General features: G+C 42.1%; 1 protein-coding gene across 2 annotated transcripts in view; it reads left to right on the top strand.

The window, feature by feature from the left end:
• Nucleotides 1-23,876, top strand: part of LOC139754494 (major facilitator superfamily domain-containing protein 4A-like) — a 156,673-nt gene that overhangs the window by 61,081 nt on the left and 71,716 nt on the right. For both annotated transcript variants that reach the window (XM_071671761.1, XM_071671762.1), the window contains exons 3-4: nt 15,502-15,624; nt 21,449-21,551. In XM_071671761.1, coding sequence (XP_071527862.1) covers nt 15,502-15,624; nt 21,449-21,551 — 226 coding nt within the window. The remainder of the gene's footprint in view (nt 1-15,501; nt 15,625-21,448; nt 21,552-23,876) is intronic.

The following is a 23,876-nucleotide window of genomic DNA, read 5'->3' as shown; positions in this document are numbered from 1 at the left end:
GGCAATAGAGAAACGTACGAAGGTACAGCGCAGTAAGAGAAGAGCCAGGCGAACCATATACCACTGCACTATAGCCCAAACCACATTAGGTCTTTCACTCGAGCAAACTAAGAGCAAATTCTCTCGGCAGTTGAGATGGAAGTACTTGTACCGAGGTGGGGGTACTGCTGGAGAGTGTACCGGAGTGGCGGTACATTTGGTCAGTGTAGTGGGGTGGGGGTAACGCTAACAAGTGTACCGGGGTGGGGGTACTACTGGCTAGTATACTGGAGTTAGGGTAATGCAGTCCGGTGTACCGTAGCGGAGATACTGCTGGCCAGTGTACCGAAGCGGGGTGCAAGACCGCTGGCGTGTGGTGGGTGTGAGGCAGGAGGGGGTGGCTGGCACTCAGCCAGAGGCCAGGACTGGGGTTGTGGCACTAGGAGGGAAGGGGTGGAAGGAGTGTGGCGGGGAGTGGCGAGGAAAAGAGGGAGTGTGGCAGGGGGTTGCCAATGGATGAAGGGAGCGTAAGAATGGTAGAATGGAGTGGAGTGGGAGAGGGAGTGTGGCAAGGGGTGGGGAGGGTTAGGAGTGTAGCAGAGGTGGAAGGGTTGGAGGGAGTGTGGCGAGGGAGTATACTACTGCTTGGCGTCAGTAGCTAGGACAACCGTTATGCAAGGAGGACGGGATGGTTGTGGTGATTTGTGGGAGGTGGTAAAGGGAGGGTGTGTGGCGGTGGTAGTAGTGGGTGGGTGCATAGGCTGTGGTAGTAGTGGTGGGTGTCGCTGGGGGCGGTGGTCGTGGTTGATCGGTTGGTGATCGTGGTTGTAGGTGCCCCTCGAGAAGGTAGTCTTGCGCTCTATCCTTCCTTGCTAGGAAATCTCTCAGCAACTACATGGTCGACGATGGCCTCACAGAGTGAGGTGGGGTGAATGTAGGCAAGAGGAGGGGACAGTGAGTAGGGTTGGCGTAGGTATTGTGTGGCTGTGGAGAGGGTGAGGTGTGGCTGAGCTGTTTAAGTGTGGTATAGGAGTGTGAGGGAGTGTGGTGAATTATGGGTGACTCTTGGTAGATGGGGACTGACTGTGGTACTGAGGGTGGAGTAGTAGTGCCGTAATGTTTGAGCAGGTTTGTCTGCGTAAGAGGAAGACCTACAAGATAGTCCTTCCGTGGGTATAGTGAGATCAGTCACTTACAAAGACACGTTTTAAGACAGGTTATTCTGAATATTGATGTGGAAACTCTTGAATGTTGCTGTATTGAAGGCAGTAGTCTGTTCTGAATTGTATTGAGAGAGAGAGAGAGAGAGAGAGAGAGAGAGAGAGAGAGAGAGAGAGAGAGAGAGAGAGAGAGAGAGAGAGAGAGAGAGAGAGAGAGAGAGAGAGAGAGAGAGAGAGAGAGAGAGAGAGAGAGAGAGAGAGAGAGAGAGAGACTTTACTGTGTCACACGTCTGACATAACAAGAACGAGACATCTCTCCTAGGCATGAAGTTACGACCCTCGTTCACGACGCATCAACCCTTAGGTTCGATGTTTTAACCTTTGGATCCGACGTTCCAATTCTTGGGAACGACGTCTCAGCCCACGGGAAAGACGTTTTGGCCCTTTGTCACGACGTTTAGAACTTTGGGAACGACGCTTCGGCTCTTGGGCACGATGCTTCGACTCTTGTTTATGATGACTTAACCTCCATTGTGATCTCTAGAGACAACAGAGGCCAGGACATCACACAATCCTGTACAAGGAGTTAGTAGGAATATCAAAAAAGATAATCTAAGTTGAGGAACACTCCCAGCAGGACACACCTGCTTCACTTCATTACTGTGTCCAGCAATATCACCTTCCCAATTCACTTTATTGGAATATACTCGTATTCTCACTTAAGAGGAGGAGGGCTAGAGGGGATATGATTGAAGTTTTTAGATGGTTGAAGGGCATTGATAAAGGTAACATGAATAAAAAGTTCTTAGAATGTCGCTACCGGATAGGACAAGAAATAATGGATATGAATTAGAGAAAAATATATTTAAGTCGGATGTGAGTAAATTTTGATCCAGAATTAGGGTAGCAGATTTATGGAACAAGCTGCCCAGTACAGTAGTGGAAGCTACGTGGGTCTTTAGGTAGGTTTAAACGAAGGTTGGATGTGTTGATGGGTTCAGGCGGTTGGTTGTAGGGTGGACAGACTCAGGACCTGCCTAACATGGGTCACTAGGCCTCTTGCAGTGTCCTCACTTCTTATGTTCTTATTATGCATCATAGTCACCGAGACATACGCTATACACAAGACAAGAGGAATCATACGGATTTTATAACAACTCACAATCTACAACCCGAGGAGAATTATCCCACATAACATACTGCAATAACATCGAATATGCCCTCGACATTGTCTTCCTATATTCCTTATATCCCACGTTTGGTATCTGGATAAACATTAGACAACAACTGACAGACTCGATTCTTGCTGCCATCATTTCAAACGTCTCGTTGATAGAACGTTTGAATCATTGTTTGGCGTCAGCTTTGTTCTTTGGCTCTAATGGCTGACAGATACATTTGTTTTTTTCACTGAAATAGTGCTCTAGATGCACTTCAGTAGTTTGCATCAGAAGACTAAAACCTAACGCAAAAGAAAAGAAAATACTTCTATATTCCTTGTGGTGAAGATAAAGACAATTGTTTAAATTTGAAAATGGTCGTCAGGATGAGATTCCCGGGAGAAATCTTTTATGGATGATCCTTATGTGAAGTGTAAAATGGTGTTAAAGTCGAATTCTGTTTACCGTACGACGTGGCCAGGCCAGACAGAGAGGCGCCGAGGGAAACACACACACACACACACACACAAGAACACTACGTACCATAAACCCACATTTTTCCTCCGGGAGCGAGTGAATCACGCAGATAAGGTCGAAGATCCTTGCTTTTCCCTTCTGGCCTTCTACCCTAAATCCCAGATAGTTTCGTCTGTTGTCCGAAGAGTTTCGTCTGCAGGGTCAACGGGAAAGTCAACAGAGCCATATCCATCACGCTAACAGGGATGGAAGGTTGTAACGACGGGAGGCGAATGAGCAACACAGCGCAGCATCGTGGACGTCGAGAGAAAACAATGACGTAGTGCACCGCCCGCCACTCCCTCCCTCCCTCACTCACTCACACAGGCAGGCAGTGAACACAGTTGTTGCCAAGGTTAAGCGTCGTTTATTTACACTGATTTACGAGCAGTTCCCGCGTCCTTCCCGTAAATAGACGGACGAGTTAGGATCTTATTGATGCCACTGGTCACGTGCGCCTGTTTGTTGGTGCACACACACACACACACACACACACACACACACACACACACACATACACACACACACATACATTCATATTCATACACAGAGACACACACAAACACATATATACATGTATAAGCACATGAATGCATAATAAAAAGACAGACATATCCAAGATACACACGCGCTTACACTAACAATACAAACAGAACGGGCTGAACCGATTCCATGCAGACATTCCTTGCTGCTTTTTAACAGCATCCGGTCCTAGCCAACATAACACTATCTTCCTCCCGACACGAACGGTTATAACATCAACGGTTCTGAGTCAAGGGGAAGAGACCGTTTCTTTCACTGGTCAGAGTTAACAGGTCCACAACCTCAGGTCAGCCAGGCACTCATTCCTGCTGAATAATTACTGTAAAAGTTGTCACAACGAACGTGATAAACATTTTTCATCTTGATATCCTTCGTACATACGACTGATTTACCCAGCTGAATCGTCTGTTCCTGTTTTGATGAGGACAATATCTCACTACGGCTTGGCTATGGGCGACCAGGAAAGTATCTGAACTATCAGTAAAAAAATATGATTACAGTATTTTGAGAAATAAAGAAAATCAGCAATTGTGTGTCATCACTCTTACCCATGCCAGACGTGGCATCCTCATCTTTGCCAGACATTCCAGAATTCCTCCCAACTTTATGCAATTTGGGTTCGTCTCTCCTTGCGACACACCATTGTCCAAATTAATCATCAAAACACGAGACAAGCAGAATACACAGAGAAAACCAATTTCATCAGATGTAAAAGATTCGGGGATTCTGATGTTTTGTAAGATAACGCGAGGGAGACCCCGGAACACAAGGCCTAAAGTGAGATAGACTGCTGAAGATTTTTATGTGGTGATGGTAGGTGGAGGTGTATACGATGGTGGTAGTGGTGGTGATGTTAGTGGTGGTAGCGGTGGTGATGGTAGTGGTGGTAGTGGTGATGATGGTAGTGGTGGTAGTGGCGGTGATGGTAGTGGTGGTAGGTGCTTCACTCAGTAGCAGGGAAAAGATGGACTCTTTTGAGGCGAAGAGTTCTATAACGAAACTCTCCTCTGTTTCCTCATACGAAGACTGTACAGTGTCGCCAGAAGTGACTTTTCACTGCCAGGCCGATGCTATCAGCACTGAGGCTAATGCCATTACAGCTATCAGACCAGTGCCATCACGGTCACCAGGTCAGTGGTGTCACTGCTGTTAGGACAGAGTCATCGCCGTCACTTGACTGCTTACGTCAACCTTAACTAATCTTGTGGGAAGTGTGACACCAAAATGTGACCCCACCTACGGATGTAAGGATGTTTGAGTGAAGTGGGGTTAGTGCATGGGCAGAGAGGGACGTGCGGGATACTGTAGGAGGAGGAAATGCTATGTAGACGACTGCTCAGAAAACAAGAATGTACAGATGAGTGGAGAGACGTTTGGGTACCAAGAACTTGAAAAAATTCATAGACCTGTGTACCAGCCAGCTATACATAAACCTCTCTTCCTCCTGTGGCAGTGGAGTTAGTTCCTGATGCATGATTTGAAGTGGTCACTTTATATGGGCTGGAGCCAGGTAGCGCAGTAAAGGAATGTCTGTCTTCCATACTTGAAAAGAGGGGAGTGGAAACAGCCGGAGGGAGAAGCGAAGTAAATCCACAGAAAGTTGATCAAAATGATGAATCTCATTTAATCTTTACAATGATTCACGTATACTGACAATGATGCTCGTATACTGACAACGGTGCTCGTGTGCTGATAATGGTGCTCGTATACTGACAACGGTGCTCGTGTACTGATAATGGTGCTCGTATACTGACAACGGTGCTCGTATACTGACAACGGTGCCCGTATACTGACAACGGTGCTCGTATACTGACAATGATGCTCGTATACTGACAACGGTGCTCGTATACTGACAACGGTGCTCGTATACTGACAACGGTGCTCGTATACTGACAATGGTGATCGTATACGCCACAAGTACGACAAACTGGTCACAACACACATAGTTTATAAGAGCAAATCTACAAACCGTCATTTACACTTAGAATTTCTCACAATGCTCTTATGAACCCGTCATACTGTCCTGTGCAACGTCACACAAGGGATGAAAAATCTTTCCACTATCATACTAGTTATATTTTGTGTCATTATTAAGTTTTTATCCACGGAGACTTTAGGAAATACAATCGTCCTCAGGTGTCACAGTGTCTGTACACGTCTGGGCTCTAAGAACTTAAAACAGACGCCCTACAGACATTCCATATTTACATCAGAGATGCCATGAATAAACAAGGTTTTCATAATATTTGCCAGTAACAATATAACCTCATCCTGGCCACTTTGGTGACTCATACGGAGGGGGAAAATTCTCTTGCTCACCAGATCTCACTCTTTCCTGTATTCCTGGATATGAATTTCACTTGCGTCAGAAAATCTGTCCGTCTTTCAGTAGGTGTCACGCGTGCCTCCCTGACTATTATAGATTCATTTTGGATCCCGAAGGTCATGGAGGAATTTCCTTTTTTTATTTGCATATTTCTGGTGTTTTTATGATATTTGAGGTGTAGTTCCGATAATGATGGTTGTGTTGTTATGATATAGATAAGTCTATTAATGAAATAAGATATTCCTTGACTAATTCATTAAGAATTATTGAGTCGTAAATTCTATCAGTAGTTTGTTAGAATCATATTCCACTTCTAAAAAGCAGGCGATGGCTTCCTGGCGTGTCAGGCCCTCATGAGGGACATTTCTTCAATTAGCAATGCACTTTTCTTTTATGTTGAAGGTTCCAGTCACGGAAAAAATGTGAGAGTAGTACTCCATACAATCAGCCCCTTGTATAAACGGAGCAACTGTTCAGAAGAGAAGTTTCGACTTGTAAACAGGACACCCAGTTTCTTAGAGGCAGACTTAGCTATTCCTGTTATGTGGGGTTTCCAAGAAAAGGTGGATGTAACAGCAATACCTAGTATGTTCATTGAGTCAAGAGGTGGAATAACAGAACCGTCAAAATAGAGACACGAGAGGTGTCAGGAGTTTTCGATGGAGAGATGGGTAGAAACTAGGTCTTGGAGGCATCAACCTTAACAAGATATCCTGTCCAAGTCTGAGTTTCCTAAGGAGGTTGTGTCAAGACAAGATGCAGATCGAGTGAGAGAAGAGGGAGCAGAGTTGAAGGATGTGGAGGTGTGCAGTGTTGAGTTGTCAGCGAATGAATGCATTGGATTATTTTTGAGGCAGAGGAAATCGCTGAACAAGTGGAGAAAAAGTGTAGGGGACAGGACAAAACCCTGAGGGGCAAAGCTGTTAATGGAACAAAGGGGTAAGGCTGATCCATCAGCAACCACAGAGCTAGATCGACCAGAGAGGAAGCCAGATATGACGGAACAAAGTGAGTTAGGGAAGCCAAAAGAGGGTAGCTTAAAGATGAGACCTCGATGCAACACCCTGTCAAAAGCCTTTGATATGTCAAGGGCAACTACACTTGACTCCCCAAAATCTTTCAGGGATGATGACCAGACATTAGTGAGATAGGAAAGAATATCACCAGTGGTCCTTTCCTTACGGAAGCCACACTAATGATGCGAGAGAAGACTGTGATTTTCGAGGTGTTTAAGGATATTTGAGTTGAGGAGGGATTCAAAGACTTATGGAAAGGTAGATGTCAAAGCAATGGTACGATGATTAGACGGGTCAGAACGGTAACCCTTCTTAGGGATGGGATGTATCAATAAATGCTTCCAAGGAGAAGAAAAAGTAAATTGATCCTCTTCAATTTGGTCGTATTGTCATATTCTAGTCAACATTTTCCAGTCATTAAACAGCGATAAATGTGTCTCCCAACTGCTGTTTATTTTGTTAGTCTGAAGGTAACCAGAGATGGAGACTTGAGTGTGGAGAGAGATATCTGGTTTCATCCAGGAGGCGGCCGAACCTCTGCCTCAGGCTGAACATGTTACCATAACGCTCGACCTCATATAGATTTCTGCAACAAAAAAAAGTATGAAAAACTTCCATAATATGTTAAGTAATAAATGGTGTTCGATATATCAAATATTGCTTATCATTATACTTATATGGCGTTCCAGTTTAACACCACCGATGAAATATTTCGTATTCAGGAGATATCCTAACCTCCAATATGGCACAGCGGGGCCAATATGGTACAGTGGAGCTAATATGGCACAGCGGGGCCAATATTTTGTGTTAAATATATATCATTCGTTGTGTGAATGTTGACGCCATGACCATCTAAGAATCGACAGCCAATAAGTCGCAGATGATACAGAGACGGTCAGTGTGCGTCCGAGGGATCAGGAGCAACACCTGAAGAAGGTCCTCCCAGCATAAGCAGACGACGCCTAAACCTGTAGGAGGACGTGTCAGGCCAGCGGTCTCTCTCCCCTCATCGATATTCAGGAGAGCAGCCAACCACATTTTTCTGTTGCGTTAACTTCAGGCTCCTTCAGGTAGTGCTTCCCTTGTTTCTTTTTTTTCTAGAGAGCATCTTTTTTACCCTATGTTTGTCAGGATATTGCACAATGTAGTATGAAACAGTACGTGAACGATTCGCTTTACAAAACTCTGCATTGTACATATTGATGGCTTACCCATCTGCATTATTACTGAGGCACTGTTGATCAGAGATGCTTCGAGATGAATGATATGATTCCAATGATTTCAGTTACTGTACACTGGACTGTCACGTGTAATGATGTACTTGACGGGGAGAAGGTTCATACCTTACTGTGGAGGGTCCCATACCCTGGACGTCTGGCCTGGCCACGAGGCGCGGCTCACCTTTATGCTCACTCTTGGCTAATCTATCTCTGGTAGACGTCAACAAGCCAGAGATAAGTAATTCAGGTTCCCAGGGGTAAGGGCAAGCTTCCCTTCGCAGAGAGAGAGAGAGAGAGAGAGAGAGAGAGAGAGAGAGAGAGAGAGAGAGAGAGAGAGAGAGAGAGAGAGAGAGAGAGAGAGAGAGAGAGAGAGAGAGAGTTGGGGAGGGCCTCTCAAGAACTAAATTCTTTTGACTCATATCATAATGATTGAAGGAAAGTAACTATAGAAGATATACCTGACGATACACTCAGCCACTTGATCTATACCAGCTAGCAGCAAACCAGGATCCCTTTACAAATTACCATACAATAGGTTTTCTTGCAGTGCAATATAAATCTTTCCTGGTAATGATATGTATCATAGTGATCACGTAACATAATGCCGGATTTTAGAATGCTATGTTTGGTCAGCAACACTTAAATCCTTTGTGAAGGGAACGTGAAATGTCAAGAGCCGCTCGCGGAGAATGATGTCGATAAAACAGAAACCAAAGAAGGATGTTAGGTTAGGTTAGGTTAGATTAGGGAGACACTGGCATGAATGTTTCATGTGAGTGTGTGTGTGAGTGATGGGTTGTGGGGGAGTGGGGAGGGCTGGTGGTGGAGGTGTGGGCAGGGCTGGGTTGTGGTACTGTGGTGGTGTGGGAAGGGCTGGTGATGGAGGTGTGGGTAGGGCTGGTGACGGTAAAACCGTGGGCAGGGCTGGGTTGTGGGGAGGGCTGTTGATGGTGGGGCTAGCAGTGTTGCAAATAGCTGGTGCCGAAGGATACGGAAACCTTTCTCATAGAAAAAATGGAAAACTCTAAGCTCTTTGCGCTGGAATGATACAAAGGATTTATATTTTTGGGTTTCCAGATGGTGTTTCCAGCGTGGCTCGTACAACAACACAGTTCTCTCACCCACGACTGCTTCATTAAAGAGAGTGAATCTATAGCAAAACGTCGGCGTAAAGGAGACTTTACGCTCTTGGCTACTGCGTCCCGCGAGGTAAGAGCAGCTTGGATGAAAGATCCAGGCTCCCAGTGATGGATGAGTGGGGTGAGGAGGGGAGGAACACGCGAGGCAATTCATAAACGCAGCTTGAGCCTCCGAGTTTGGCAACTCCCTTCCCTGTATGGCAACCTCCTCTGATGACAATCTATGGCAATTCCTCATGGGAATCCCAGTGACATTCTATGTTTCGTAAGAAAATAAACTGAGCCATCAATCCCACAAGATAAGAAAGAAATATAGGTGTGTTTATGGAGTTGTGTTTGGAAGTGATTCTGAACCAAAGAAACAACTTGTGGCTGAGGACTCACTCACTTACCCAGAGAGAGTTAACGGCCGGCACAAGGGTCCTAACTAAAGAAAAAAGAGTGAAAAAAATAGTAAACGAAGGAGTGAAAGTGGTGGAGAAGACAGACAAAAGATAGCAGATGGAAGGAATAGTAAAAGAGGAACTAGGATGATAGAAAACACGAAACAAAGAAGTAGGGATGGAAGAGCACAAGGAAAAAATTACAAGAAATATTACAAAAAAGGAAAAGAAATGAAGAAGGAAATTGGAAAAGTAGTAAAGGAAAACAGAAAATGGATTAGGAAAATGGAAATAAAGAAGAATAAACAAAAAGTTGAGAGTGGGTAAGCAATGGCTGGAAAACGGGAATATTTTAGGAGAAAAGTCGGAACGAAAGACAAAACAGACAAGGAAAGACGAGGACACACTCGAAGTGAGTTTATGACTTGCTTATACTGAGGCACTGGTCGGGATACCTGGGTGAAATGCGTAGGTGGATATATCAGGGAAAAGAAACGAGTATGCTGCTACGTTTAACTACGTGCGTCTGAACTGATGTCTCAACTTTAGGCTGTTGATGGCGTTTCTGTTTTCACACAACGTGACTCTCACGATGACCTCGACCAATGGAGAGAGTTGTAAAGATATTGTTAGGATGATGAAGCTGGGAAAACTAGCATGACACTGATAGTAATACAATCATGGAAACTTACGTAAAACTGAAAGTCGATAGAATTTCTAATATAATAGAAAATGAAAAACTGTGGTGAAAATGATAGCGAAAGTCAGAATAATTGGATGACATTGGTAAAACTCTTAGGATAATATCAGAGTCGATGAAATAGTCTGAAAAACTGGTGTACAAGCGATACAGAGATAAACACAGAAACATAGTAAAGATATGATAACTACATGATAGCGGGAGGGCAGGAGAGAAGAGGATTGAACAGTTAGCCTGACAGTGATCAGGACGCAGCTATCATGTAGTCTGGCTGCTGCGAACAATTGAGGAAAAAGCAATTTTCTGTCCGCCGACCTGAAAAATTTTGTCCATTTACGGAAACATGATATCGTTCTGGTAAGTGTGTGTGTGTGTGTGTGTGTGTGTGTGTGTGTGTGTGTGAGCTTTGGTGGAAAGTTGTTACGTGCCTCACACTCAGGTTTGTAGTGTCAACTGCCAGCTTAATACTTCTACTTTTTTGTGCTTGTTTGGAAGATTTCTGGAACACCACTTGGCTTTTTAGTTTTCCCATCTACATTTACGCTCCATATCACTTCCTAACATATCTGCTGTTCCCTCCCGCTGTAGCTAAAAGTTAAGGAACAGTAATTAGGGTAAACAGAAAAGTCAGAAAAAAATGGCAGTCAGGCAAAGTTAAGAGAGACTCGGGAAACAATAGAAACTGTGGTGAAGATTGTGCTACGTGATACTAAGTTGTGTGGCGAGGCTGCTCGGCAGATGTGGGAGCCATCGTAAAATCCTTGACATCTTTGATAGATCCTGACGCGGGAGGACTACTGGACTGCCTGTAATAAGATAGAGCCTTACAAAATACGAGAATTTTACAGATATCAAACTGAGTTACAGATGCTGGTAGGTAACACTATAATGGTACTGGTAAGGGTATCGTGGGGAACAGTGATGTTTAGATGTGTCTGGGACGATGTGTTCCGTATGGCTGACTTGCTGCAGAGAAGCAATGTTCATCAGCTGAGTACTGGAGGTCTATAATCTGAGCGTCTGCACTGATGACTCGGTAACTTTAAGGATCAAGAAAGTCTTTTTTTTTAATCTTGAATCATGTAGAGAGTCAGGTATTTCCCCGACAGAAAACTCTACCCTTGTGGTCTAGAACAGAGAGCGAAACGACATTTTTGACGTCCTTGCAAGACATTAATGGGAAACACTGTCAGTGATAAGTTTGTCTTTTTTTCATGGCAGATAACAATCTCATTCAAGCTCATAAATCGGTACACTAAATCGATAATACTGGCGACGTTTACACACAAACTATGCTATTCAAGACGCATTTGAAAGCAATAAGAATGGTTAGAATACAGATGGGTGTCGTTCAGTCATCTTTGTCACTCACTGATCCATGTAGGATCTCAGTTCCTTCAAATTTCTTTTACCGAGAATGAATATGGAGACCTGTTGTAGCGTTCAGGATACATGATTAAGACTAAAGCGTAGTTCAACACGAGCATGACTGGACCATGCTCATCATCATCATGTCTGAGTCAACCGAATAATTCGTCAACAATCTGGCGTCAGGGTAATGGTTGTACTACCAGGATTACTTCATCAAATGATGAGCGTTATCAACTCATAATCCAGACTTGGTGGTCCACCAAGAATTCATACACATTATTCTGTTCACTTGGACATAGATCTATACTTGGGTCTTATATATTCCGTTTCACTCCATGGAAAATTAACATCTAACCCTCGAAGTCCTGTGTAACACAGAAGTAGGAATATGGCCCTCATCCCCCCACACACTAGGATTAACATAAAACAAGTGCAGGCTATACTTCTGCTCGCGACCCACACTTCTACTCGCCGTAGAAACAACATAAAACAAACTCAAAACAAAGACATGGCTGGACTTCAGACCTCTTTTCTGTGTTGGAGTATTTTGCAAGAGGCGGAGTGGGGTAGGTGAAGGGGGTGGGTGGAGGGGGGTGGTGTCTGCGGTTGGAGATAATCAGCAAGAGTCTTTGGAACAAAGTTACAAAAGGATATCTTACCCTGTAACGCAATTTGATTTAGGTATGTAGATGATATTCTTTGTGTTTCGCCAACAAATGAAAATTTACAAACATTTCTCCCTTTACTTAACAATTTAGTAACCTTCCATCAACTTTACTGTAATGGTATGTTATGTTACCATGGTATGTTACCATCTTTAGATTGCATGATCCATAGGGATAGAAACAACCTCAAGTTTAGCATATAGAGAAAACCTACCAATGTATACTCATGTATCCATTATTAATCAGCTCAACATGACAGTTAGATTACTGACATTCCGGTCTCTGTTCCTTAGGGCATTACGTATTTGCAGCCCAGAGTTTATTGATGATGAGTTTGAGAAGATATATTCTATTGGATCCAAGTTAAAGTATCCTAGATCTTTCATTAACAAATCCCTTAATTTGGCAAGTAAATCATTTTATAGAGCTGTACCCAAACCCAGCTTGACACTAAAAACCTTTTAGTTCTCCCTTTTAGTAATAATTCTACTTTACTTCCCAAGTTACTTTAATCCTTTAATGTAAATGTTGCCTTCAGCAAGAACAATACTATAAAGAATATCTTAATCTTGAACTCTCCAGAAAGTTCTGCAGGATGCATCTGTAGAGTACCATGTAGAAATTGTTATAAGTTTTATGTTGGGCAGACTGGTAAGGATCTTCTTCATATTAGACTTAAGCAACATAGATATAGTATATCAACAGGACATGAATCAAATGCCATGTTTAATCATGTTAAAGATTATGATGATTGTACTGATTAGAGTAATGCCATCTCAGTTGTTAAATCTAACTCCTGTACCACGAGAAATATCATTGAATCTTCTATTATGAAATACACAAAGAATTGTGATATTGATATTAGTGAAGGTCTGCACAAATTGGATAGCATTATTGTTGATAAAATTTGTAAACAGCTCCTCTTCTTGTCCACATAAAAAATTTATGATACACATGTTGCCAGACTTAAACGCACCCGACCTCCATTCGGGTAGTCACTTGTTTACCAAATGGCGTCCTAGCTACGTCTTTTCGTTTGATATTAACTGACTGTTGCACTTGAGAACTTATCGTGTTTCTTTTCTCCGTGGACTCACAGGAATATACTTGCTCTGTGGAAGGTATTAAGATTATATGGTGTGGGAGGCAAGTTGTTAGAAGCAGTGAAAAGTTTTTATCGAGGATGTAAGGCATGTGTACGTGTAGGAAGAGAGGAAAGTGATTGGTTCTCAGTGAATGTAGGTTTGCGGCAGGGGTGTGTGATGTCTCCATGGTTGTTTAATTTGTTTATGGATGGGGTTGTTAGGGAGGTGAATGCAAGAGTTTTGGAAAGAGGGGCAAGTATGAAGTCTGTTGGGGATGAGAGGCTTGGGAAGTGAGTCAGTTGTTGTTCGCTGATGATACAGCGCTGGTGGCTGATTCATGTGAGAAACTGCAGAAGCTGGTGACTAAGTTTGGTAAAGTGTGTGAAAGAAGAAAGTTAAGAGTAAATGTGAATAAGAGCAAGGTTATTAGGTACAGTAGGGTTGAGGGTCAAGTCAATTGGGAGGTGAGTTTGAATGGAGAAAAACTGGAGGAAGTGAAGTGTTTTAGATATCTGGGAGTGGATCTGGCAGCGGATGGAACCATGGAAGGAGAAGTAAATCATAGGGTTGGGGAGGGGGCGAAAATTCTGGGAGCCTTGAAGAATGTGTGGAAGTCGAGAACATTATCTCGGAAAGCAAAAATGGGTATGTTTGAAGGAATAGTGGTTCCAACAATGTTGTATGGTTGCGAGGCGTGGGCTATGGATAGAGTTGTGCGCAGGAGGATGGATGTGCTGGAAATGAGATGTTTGAGGACAATGTGTGGTGTGAGGTGGTTTGATCGAGTAAGTAACGTAAGGGTAAGAGAGATGTGTGGAAATAAAAAGAGCGTGGTTGAGAGAGCAGAAGAGGGTGTTTTGAAATGGTTTGGGCACATGGAGAGAATGAGTGAGGAAAGATTGACCAAGAGGATATATGTGTCGAAGGTGGAGGGAACGAGGAGAAGAGGGAGACCAAATTGGAGGTGGAAAGATGGAGTGAAAAAGATTTTGTGTGATCGGGGCCTGAACATGCATGAGGGTGAAAGGAGGGCAAGGAATAGAGTGAATTGGAGCGATGTGGTATACCGGGGTTGACGTGCTGTCAGTGGATTGAATCAAGGCATGTGAAGCGTCTGGGGTAAACCATGGAAAGCTGTGTATGTATGTATATTTGCGTGTGTGGACGTATGTATATACATGTGTATTGGGGGGGGGGGTTGGGCCATTTCTTTCGTCTGTTTCCTTGCGCTACCTCGCAAACGCGGGAGACAGCGACAAAGTATAATAAAAAAAAAAAATATATATATACATATATATATATATATATATATATATATATATATATATATATATATATATATATATATATATATATATATATATATATATATATATATATATATATATATATATATATATATATATATATCAAAGCTTTCATATTCATTCCTTTCCAACCGACTTGGCTTTAGTTAGGATATGATTATGCCCAAGCCATATCGGCTATGATTAAAAGAAGACGAAAATAAAAATAGAATGAACCCAAGAGAGACAAAGTCTGCAATGTTGTATGTCAACAACTCACAAGGTCTCCTGTGTTTCGAGCACCTATCACAATAAGACGTCTCGCTGTGAATACATAGAGTGTACATTATTTGTACCATACGACAGCCAAAACCTCTTATTGTTCTGTTCTCTACACACAAACATAAGGTTTAGCGTGATGGAGGAAATCAAACCGAGACATTTTTCATCCAGATTACATGTGACAGAAAACATATGATATCCAGCTGAACTATCAGGTTTAGGAATAATCATTTCCCTGTTAAAAAAATAAGGACGTGGAAGAAAGTTCAAGCTAATCGCGTTACTAACTTTAGAAAATGACATCATCATCGTAACCTAATCTGACATTCATGACACTGTTTTGCATAAGTCAATACCGTTGATGAATGATGAATATTTCTCACATTAAGATCTTGCTAATACATGTATCTCTATGCTCGTACACACGTAAGTTGCAAACTTTCACCTCATGTTAATCACTTGAGCAGGATGGTATGATCAGTGAGAGCGGCGGTATGGCCCTTGCATACAACGGTTCGACCCATGTGCATGACAACCTCACTTCTACCTATAAGGGCCGTATCTTCGTGCTCAAGGGTAGAAAACTAAATCATCAGCGTAAGCAGTAATGAGGAATACTCTAGGCATCAGTTTACTGTTGTTAGTTTAATACTGTTCCTCTTCCCCACAGGTGGAAGTGTCAAGTTCCGGGAGCTGTTTTGGAAGAACCGGTTGCAGACCATCACGTACTGTTCTGTGTTCTGGTCGTTCGGCATGTGTGTCGCCTTCCTGGGACCCACACTGCTGGACCTGGGTGAGTCCTGGGTGGTCATCTGTATGTACGTTTACTCGCCCATAAATCCTCAGACACGACTGTGATCTCAGGAGGGCTTCTGCTCCTGGTCCAAGATGTATCGAGGCCTCTGTCTCTGCTTGTTGAGACAGAGGCCTCGGTACAGCTTCAATCAGGCGTGGCCCAGAACGTTTGTCTTTGATCAGACATGAGTCATGTAGTTCTTGAAAATATATAAACATTCCCTATAGATTATGACTATATCAGACTCTAGGGCTCAACCTAAACAAATCTTGAGTGTAATGTGGCTGTTTCAATGTATTCAAAATGTTTATGTTTGACTGGTGCTTTTTCTGTGCCTGATTTAATCCTAATCTTGTTTCTTGTTACGTCATCTAATCGCCTGTCATTTCTAAGTTACAGAAGAACTTGCACTGAATCCAGAAAGTTTTTCGTTAAGATAGCCGAACTGCAGGAAGTTGCATAAAACGTCAATGGATACAAACTTATTGGTTGTGTGATTTGCGTGGTTGTGTGCGGGTGTGTTGTAAGCATATGTTATCGATGGGATGTGTGGACGTATTGTTTTTTCCAGTTTGTATTGGATATGTGAAGTGACACAAGAAACCCAAACCATTTTCATTTGAATAACAGTAAACTGTCTCCAAGATGTTTACCTTAACAATGCAACCCTCTCCAGGAGATTGAGGGGGCCTGCTGGACGAGCGCCACTGACCAGCGTGGTCACCACACCCACACGTTGATGACCTGGATACAACTACCACCATACCACGGTCACCCCCCCCCCCCCCCCCCTTGCACTTGGGCCGTGTAAACATATAGACTGCTAATGAACAAACAGCAAGTGGCAAAGGATTTCGAAACTGGAAAATGGAACCACTTACGAATGATTTTTACAAAAATATGCCGTTTGAATTTTGCACAGAAATTCAATAGGTATTTTTTGCAAGAAAAATTTACTTCATCAAAATCATTCTACCGAACAAACTGCAACATTATTTACATGTTGACGATACGTTTATATCATTCAGACACGGAAATCACAAATCCAATTTATAATGAAGATGATGACCATCACTGGGATATCTTTTACTCTAACAAGTAAAATGATGAGGAATTACCTATATTTGTTTTACGTCTAGAAAGGGATGACGAAAAACTTCCAATTTCTAACTATAGAAAGCACCGCTCTGAGGCCTGGCAATCAGTTAAGCTACTCCAGTTTTAAGATCAGTGCTATCATAACTTTGTTACACAGAACTTTCCATCTGTACGATTCCTTTGAGAAGCAAATCCAGTTCCTTTAGCAGTTTTGTATTTCATGCTGGCTCAGTAACCTCACCGTCCACCAACATGGAGAGACATTCCTAAACAACCGTTATAAGTGTAAACATCGTCCAGGCCACTACCAACAGAGGACATTTTCCGACGTTTATCTTATCCTGCAAAATATTTCTCGTACAAAAAATTTTTATGTGAAAAGAATAGGGAAGTCTGACAACAAACAGAATTTGAACTACTATTTACTAATGGCAGAAAAATCTGCTCATTTTTTCCGGTTCAAAGCTCCAACTGCCTGCTGTCATTCACTCGTCAATCGGCCATAAATGTACGTGTCCCAAGCACTGAGTTGGCAAATGTGTCCCATCCACCAGCGTAAGGTATGGTAACACGCCAGTCGAGCAGAAGAGCTCGTGTGTGCAGCAGTCCTCCTCACGCTGTGGTAACAGAACATTCTGTTTTAACTTCATCAAGTCAGGTTAGTTGACAGATACCCCACACGCATATGGATCAGCAGTTCGTATATATCTATACATCCAAATGTAATTCAATATAGATATAATAAATATATATATATATATATATATATATATATATATATATATATATATATATATATATATATATATATATTTATTATATCTATATCTATTAGACTTTGTCGCTGTCTCCTGCGTTAGCGAGGTAGCGCAAAGAAACAGACGAAACAATGGCACACCCCACCGACATACACATGTATATGCATACACGTCCACACACGCAATATACACACTTATACATTTCAACGTATACATATGTACACATATATGCATACACAGACATATACATGTATACACATGTATATGATTCATACTTGCTGCCTTTATTCATTCCCGTTGCCACCCTGCCACACATGAAACCACACATAAAATGACAACTCCCTTCCCCCGCATGCGTGCGAGGTAGCGCTAGGAAAAGACAAAAAAGGCCACATTCGTTCACACTCAGTCTCTAGCTGTCATGTATAATGCACCGAAACCGCAGCTCCCTTTCCACATCTAGGCCCCACAAAACTTTCCATTGTTTACCCCAAACGCTTCACATGCCCTGGTTCAATCCATTGACAGCACGTTGACCCCGGTATACCACATCGTCATCCACTCTATTTCTTGCACGCCTTTCACCATCCTGCATGTTCAGGCCCCGATCGCTCAAAATCTTTTTCACTCCATCTTTCTGCCTCCAGTTTGGTCTCCCACTTCTCCTCGTTCCCTCCACCTCTGACACATATATCCTCTTTCTCAGTCTTTTCTCACTCATTCTCTCCATGTGACGAAACCATTTCAAAACACCCTCTCCTGCTCTCTCAACCACACTCTTTTTATTACCACACATCTCTCTTACCCTTTCATTACTTACTCGATCAACCCACCTCACACCACATATTGTCCTTAAACATCTCATTTCCATCACATCCACTATCATCTGCAGAACTCTATCTATAGCCCACGCCTCGCAACCATATAACATTGTTGGAACCACTATTCCTTCAAACATACCCATTTTTGCTCTCCGAGATAATGTTCTCGCCTTCCACACATTTTTCAACGCACCCAGAACTTTCGCCCCCTCCCCCACCCTGTGACTCACTTCCGCTTCCATGGTTCCATCCGCTGCCAAATCCACTCCCAGATATCTAAAACACTTCACTTCCTCCAGTTCTTCTCCATTCAAACATATATATACGTTCCGTCTATGACGTGTTTATGAGTGTGAGTTTCGAGCACGTGTGTGTGTGTGTGTGTGTGTGTGTATGTGTGTGTGTGTGTGTGTGTGAGTGTGAGTGTGCATGTTTGACTTTTGTGAGAGGTTGTACAACGGCTGTACATTCATAGGTGGCAGCTATGTGAACATTCAAGAATACTGTCTCTCTACGAATGTCTTTTGACTCAAAGATATGGGGTCATGTATGAATATACTCTACAAGTATAATTTGTGTGATAATTTCAGACTTGCTGGCGTGAACATGACAGCTGAGTTATGCTTATGATTCGCGAACACATGTTGACTGCTACTAGTTCCTGACAGTCTTGTACACCCATATATATGGCAGTTGAGCGTATGTATATAACATCACAGTATAAGTATATGAAAGTTGTGTAAATATATGATCAAATGTACGTGTGTACGCCTTTCTTGCAAGTAAGAGTAAAGTCTTGAGTGTTGTGTTTAAGACATTCGTGACCAAATATGTTTTCTTATTTTTTCATAATCGCCGTATCCCGTGTTTTCGGGGTAGCGTCAGGAACACGAAAAAAGCCACATCCGCTCACATTCATTTTTAGCTGTCATGTGTAATGCACCAAAACCACAGCTCCCTCTCCACATCCAGGCTCCACAGATCTTTCCATTGTTTACTCCAGACGCTTCACGTGCCCTGGTTCAGTCCATTAACTGAACGCCGACCCTAGTTTATCACATCGTTCCAATTAATTCTATTCCTTGCACGCCTCTCACCCTCCAACATGTTCAGGCCCTGATCACTCAAAATCTTTTTCACTTCAACCATCCACCTCCAGTTTGGTTCCCCGTTCTCCTTGTTCCCTCCACCTCTGACACATATATCCTCCCTGTCAACCTGTCCTCAATAATGACCAAACCATTTCAACACACCATAATCTGCTCTCTCAACTACACTCTTTTCATTACCATACATCTCTCTTACCCTTTCATTACTTATTCGATCGAACCACCTCACACCACATGTTGTCCTCAAATATTTCATAAGGTATTTGTTTATGTAATCATAATGGACACACACACACACACACACACACACACACACACACACACACACACACACACACACATATACATGCACAAACAACAGCGTGACCCAAGTTCCCATTAAAGGACCACGTGTCCTGATGGGACGATAAAGTGTTGAGTTAACTGTGGGTCGAATGCAGATCCCATGATTCGACCCCAGGCGGGGCCATGTATGAATCATGGTCAGTGTTTGATTGTGTGTTTGATGTATGTATGTAAGTATTCACATAGGCATCTATGAACATATGTTTGTATCAGTCACAAAAATTTGATTAAAAAGCACATTAAGAAACGCTGAGTGAATGTATGAGATAAGGATACAAGATGAAATCATTCATCATATGGCTTCCTGAAGCACTGGTCATCAACAACATTCCTTGAGCGGAGTTACTGTACTTATCGGTCAGGGGCAGGTAGCGCCTGCAGGCCACAGTACAGGCAGACCGTGTGTTCACCTTTAACAAGTCTATGTTTAGTAACTGAATTTTGAATCCTTAACTAAAGCCTGTGTATTTTTATGGAAGTTCAGTATGAGTTATATTCAGGTAATATTTTCCATTTATCTCGGGTGCACAGCATACTGAGAGACAATGGCATCCTGTGAAGATGATGGTTAGTTGTAGTCAAGAATGTGTTAGAGGAATGAGAGAGAGAGAGAGAGAGAGAGAGAGAGAGAGAGAGAGAGAGAGAGAGAGAGAGAGAGAGAGAGAGAGAGAGAACTGTTGATATCATCATCCAATGAGCCTAATTATATCCAGCCTACTTATTTCTTCTTCCTTTAACGTCTCCATTTTTTCTGCGCTTCTGTAGCCAACGACACTACCCATTTCTTGTCCTCCATCACCTTCTCCCCATTACAATTATGGTCCCTCATCTCGGTTATGAATCTTATTATTTCTCCCATGCTCATTTCCATCTCAGGTCATCATTTCAGTTCTTCGTCCTTCCTCACTCACGTAAGATCTGACCAGTGACTTGCCTGGTGCCCAGGTAACAACCTGTCATCGTCTGATCATGATTGACGAGTTTTTTCTATGCCTAGTTATGACCCTACATGAGGACAACCTGGGTTTGCTGTGATGCTTTTACTCATGTCTTTATATCTCTATACATCTCATAACAAAGTAAATAGGTATACTTTAGTACCAGTTTACATACGCTCTTGATTACAGGTAAAACACTTCATAAGAACATCAGTAAATTACTCACCCTGAGCCACGCTCGCACTCATATCTCTACATTAATCCCTAACAAACGCGCTGGTCACCCGTGCTCGAATACGTCTGCTTTACATTCAACTTGACACACACACACACTGTTAAGTATGAGTTGACATGAGCTCACATATAAGCCCCGTACACATGCTGTACAAGCCAGTGTACATACACCTCCAAGTGATCTAATAATGCCATAAAAATTCTACTCATCGTCCCACCTTCTTACCTATTCATTGTCCTTTTCTGTTCTTGTGCCTGAAGGTTTCCCCCGACAGTGTGGTCTGACACAGCAACAGCCTTATGCCAACCATTACGTTAAGTTCAAGATATGATGACCACACCTGTGATCAGAATAAGTACCAGCATGTGACTATATGAGGATCATGATGAGCTAAAACAAGAATGATTTTTGTCCAGAGCGTGTCTGACGTACGTCATAAGTCATGCACGATTCTGAGTGCATCACCACGTCCAGAGTGAAACCAAATCAGATGATTTTCTCTTTTTGTCTTCCTCAGAGTGCAGGATTTCTTCCGTCTTCAGCACAATGTCATGGGTGTTCTTCTCCCAGAGCCTCTTCACGCTCATCGGCTCAGCCTGCGGAGGATTTCTCATCCAGAGGTGAGTGGAGTCTAGTACCTGTGGCCTCTAGTCTGTGGTTCACAGGATCCATCTTACCTATGGTTCGTTTCCCTGTGATGCCATTGTTACGTGGACGGTTCTTCTTCTGCTGAGGTAAGTTGGGTCGTCTGCTTCTGGCACGATTTTTGTTTTGTAAGGTCAACTGATTCTCCTTTTTCGTGGTCTCACTGGGTACAAAAACTGTTGTTTACTCTAGCAGAATATGAACGACTCTGCCCTACGCACGATCTATAAGGTGAGCCAGACATGTCTTACAGTAGACATTCTCCTCGGAAAAATGAAAGTTGCCTTATATAAAAGTTTTATGGCTGAAAAAGTAGAATTTGTCGAGTTTTCTCTTCTTCTAAATTTAAGATGAGTTGTATTTGACTCTCACCTCTGTACTGAGTAATATGTATAACATGCTTGTACTTTCCGCCTCAGGGTAGCAGGATATCTCAATATATATATATAATATATATATATATATATATATATATATATATATATATATATATATATATATATTCAATACAGTAACAGTATTGTATTGTTTCCCCCCAAAAACCTGCGTTTATCATGTACATTTTATATGTCTTGTGAGAGAGTGGGACGTACACACGTCACATGCACTGTGAGGCTCTGATGGTAGCCAGCGAGGAGTTTCCGTATTCTCATCCGATCTCATGCTGGCAAGGTTCTTAAACTCTAATTCTCTGATGTGAAAGTTCATGAAACGATATTTGTTGGATTTACAAAGTTCATAGCAAGAGAGAGTGGTTGCAAGGGGACAGGAGCAGCGGGAGGGAGAGTGGTTGCAGAGGGAGAGGAGCAGCGAGGTTGGGGGTGGGGTGCGGGGGGAATGGTGACGAGGGGAAGAGAAGCATCACGGGGAAAGCAGAGGCAAAATGAAACGGTGGTAGCATGAAACGAGGATCGTTCCTTCGTGGATAAGTAAGGTCCTCCATGTTCATGGGATGTTGGCTGAGAACTGTGCTGGATTTCATTCCATTCGCTTGTTGGGGGGCCTAAGTCTGTGAGCTGGTGTTGGTAAGAACAAGGTTCATAAACCAGGATATCCATCATTTCCATGCTACTTGAGGTAGCACAGTCTTAAGCTGCAGGAACATCTGAAAAGAAAGATAGTAGTAAGAATCTTTCTTAGAAAGGGAATCTAGAACTGTGATATATATATATATATATATATATATATATATATATATATATATATATATATATATATGTATATATATATATATATATATATATATATATATATATATATATAAATATATATATATATATATATATATATATATATATATATATATATATATATATATATATATATATATATATATGTATATATATATATATATATATATCTTTTTTTCTTTTCTTTCAAACTATTCGCTATTTCCCGCATTAGCGAGGTAGCGTTAAGAACAGAGGATTGGGCCTTTGAGGGAATATCCTCACCTGGCTCCCTTCTCTGTTCCTTTTTTTGGAAAAAAAAAAAAAAAATGAGAGGGGAGGATTTCTAGCCCCCCGCTCCCTTCCCTTTTAGTCGCCTTCTACGACACGCAGGGAATACGTGGGAAGTATTCTTTCTCCCCTATCCCCAGGGATATATATATATATATATATATATATATATATATATATATATATATATATATATATATATATATATATATATATAAGAGTGATTTATACTAAAATCGCCTTACACTAAATTGGCCCAGAAGCCATGCCACTCCACCATTGCTAAGGTGGCTGATTGGTTCATATATAATGTTTGTGTCGCTGTTCATATATTCACAATGAGTGTGTTCAGTTTATAATCAGACCTGTTCTTCTGTATTATAATGTTAGAACATAAATATATATATATATATATATATATATATATATAAATATATATATATATATATATATATATATATATATATATATATATATATATATATGATACAGCGCTGGTGGCTGATTCATGTGAGAAACTGCAGAAGCTGGTGACTGAGTTTGGTAAAGTGTGTGAAAGAAGAAAGTTAAGAGTAAATGTGAATAAGAGCAAGGTTATTAGGTAGGGTTGAGGGTCAAGTCAATTGGAAGGTGAGTTTGAATGGAGAAAAACTGGAGGAAGTGAAGTGTTTTAGATATCTGAGAGTGGATCTGGCAGCGGATGGAACCATGGAAGCGGAAGTGGATCATAGGGTGGGGGAGGGGGCGAAAATCCTGGGAGCCTTGAAGAATGTGTGGGAGTCGAGAACATTATCTCGGAAAGCAAAAATGGGTATGTTTGAAGGAATAGTGGTTCCAACA

The sequence above is a fragment of the Panulirus ornatus genome, chromosome 17 (assembly GCF_036320965.1).
Source record: "Panulirus ornatus isolate Po-2019 chromosome 17, ASM3632096v1, whole genome shotgun sequence".
In the NCBI taxonomy this organism is placed as follows: domain Eukaryota; kingdom Metazoa; phylum Arthropoda; class Malacostraca; order Decapoda; family Palinuridae; genus Panulirus; species Panulirus ornatus.
The sequence above is the reverse complement of the archived record's forward strand: the minus strand, read 5'-3'. Positions and strand labels throughout refer to the sequence as shown.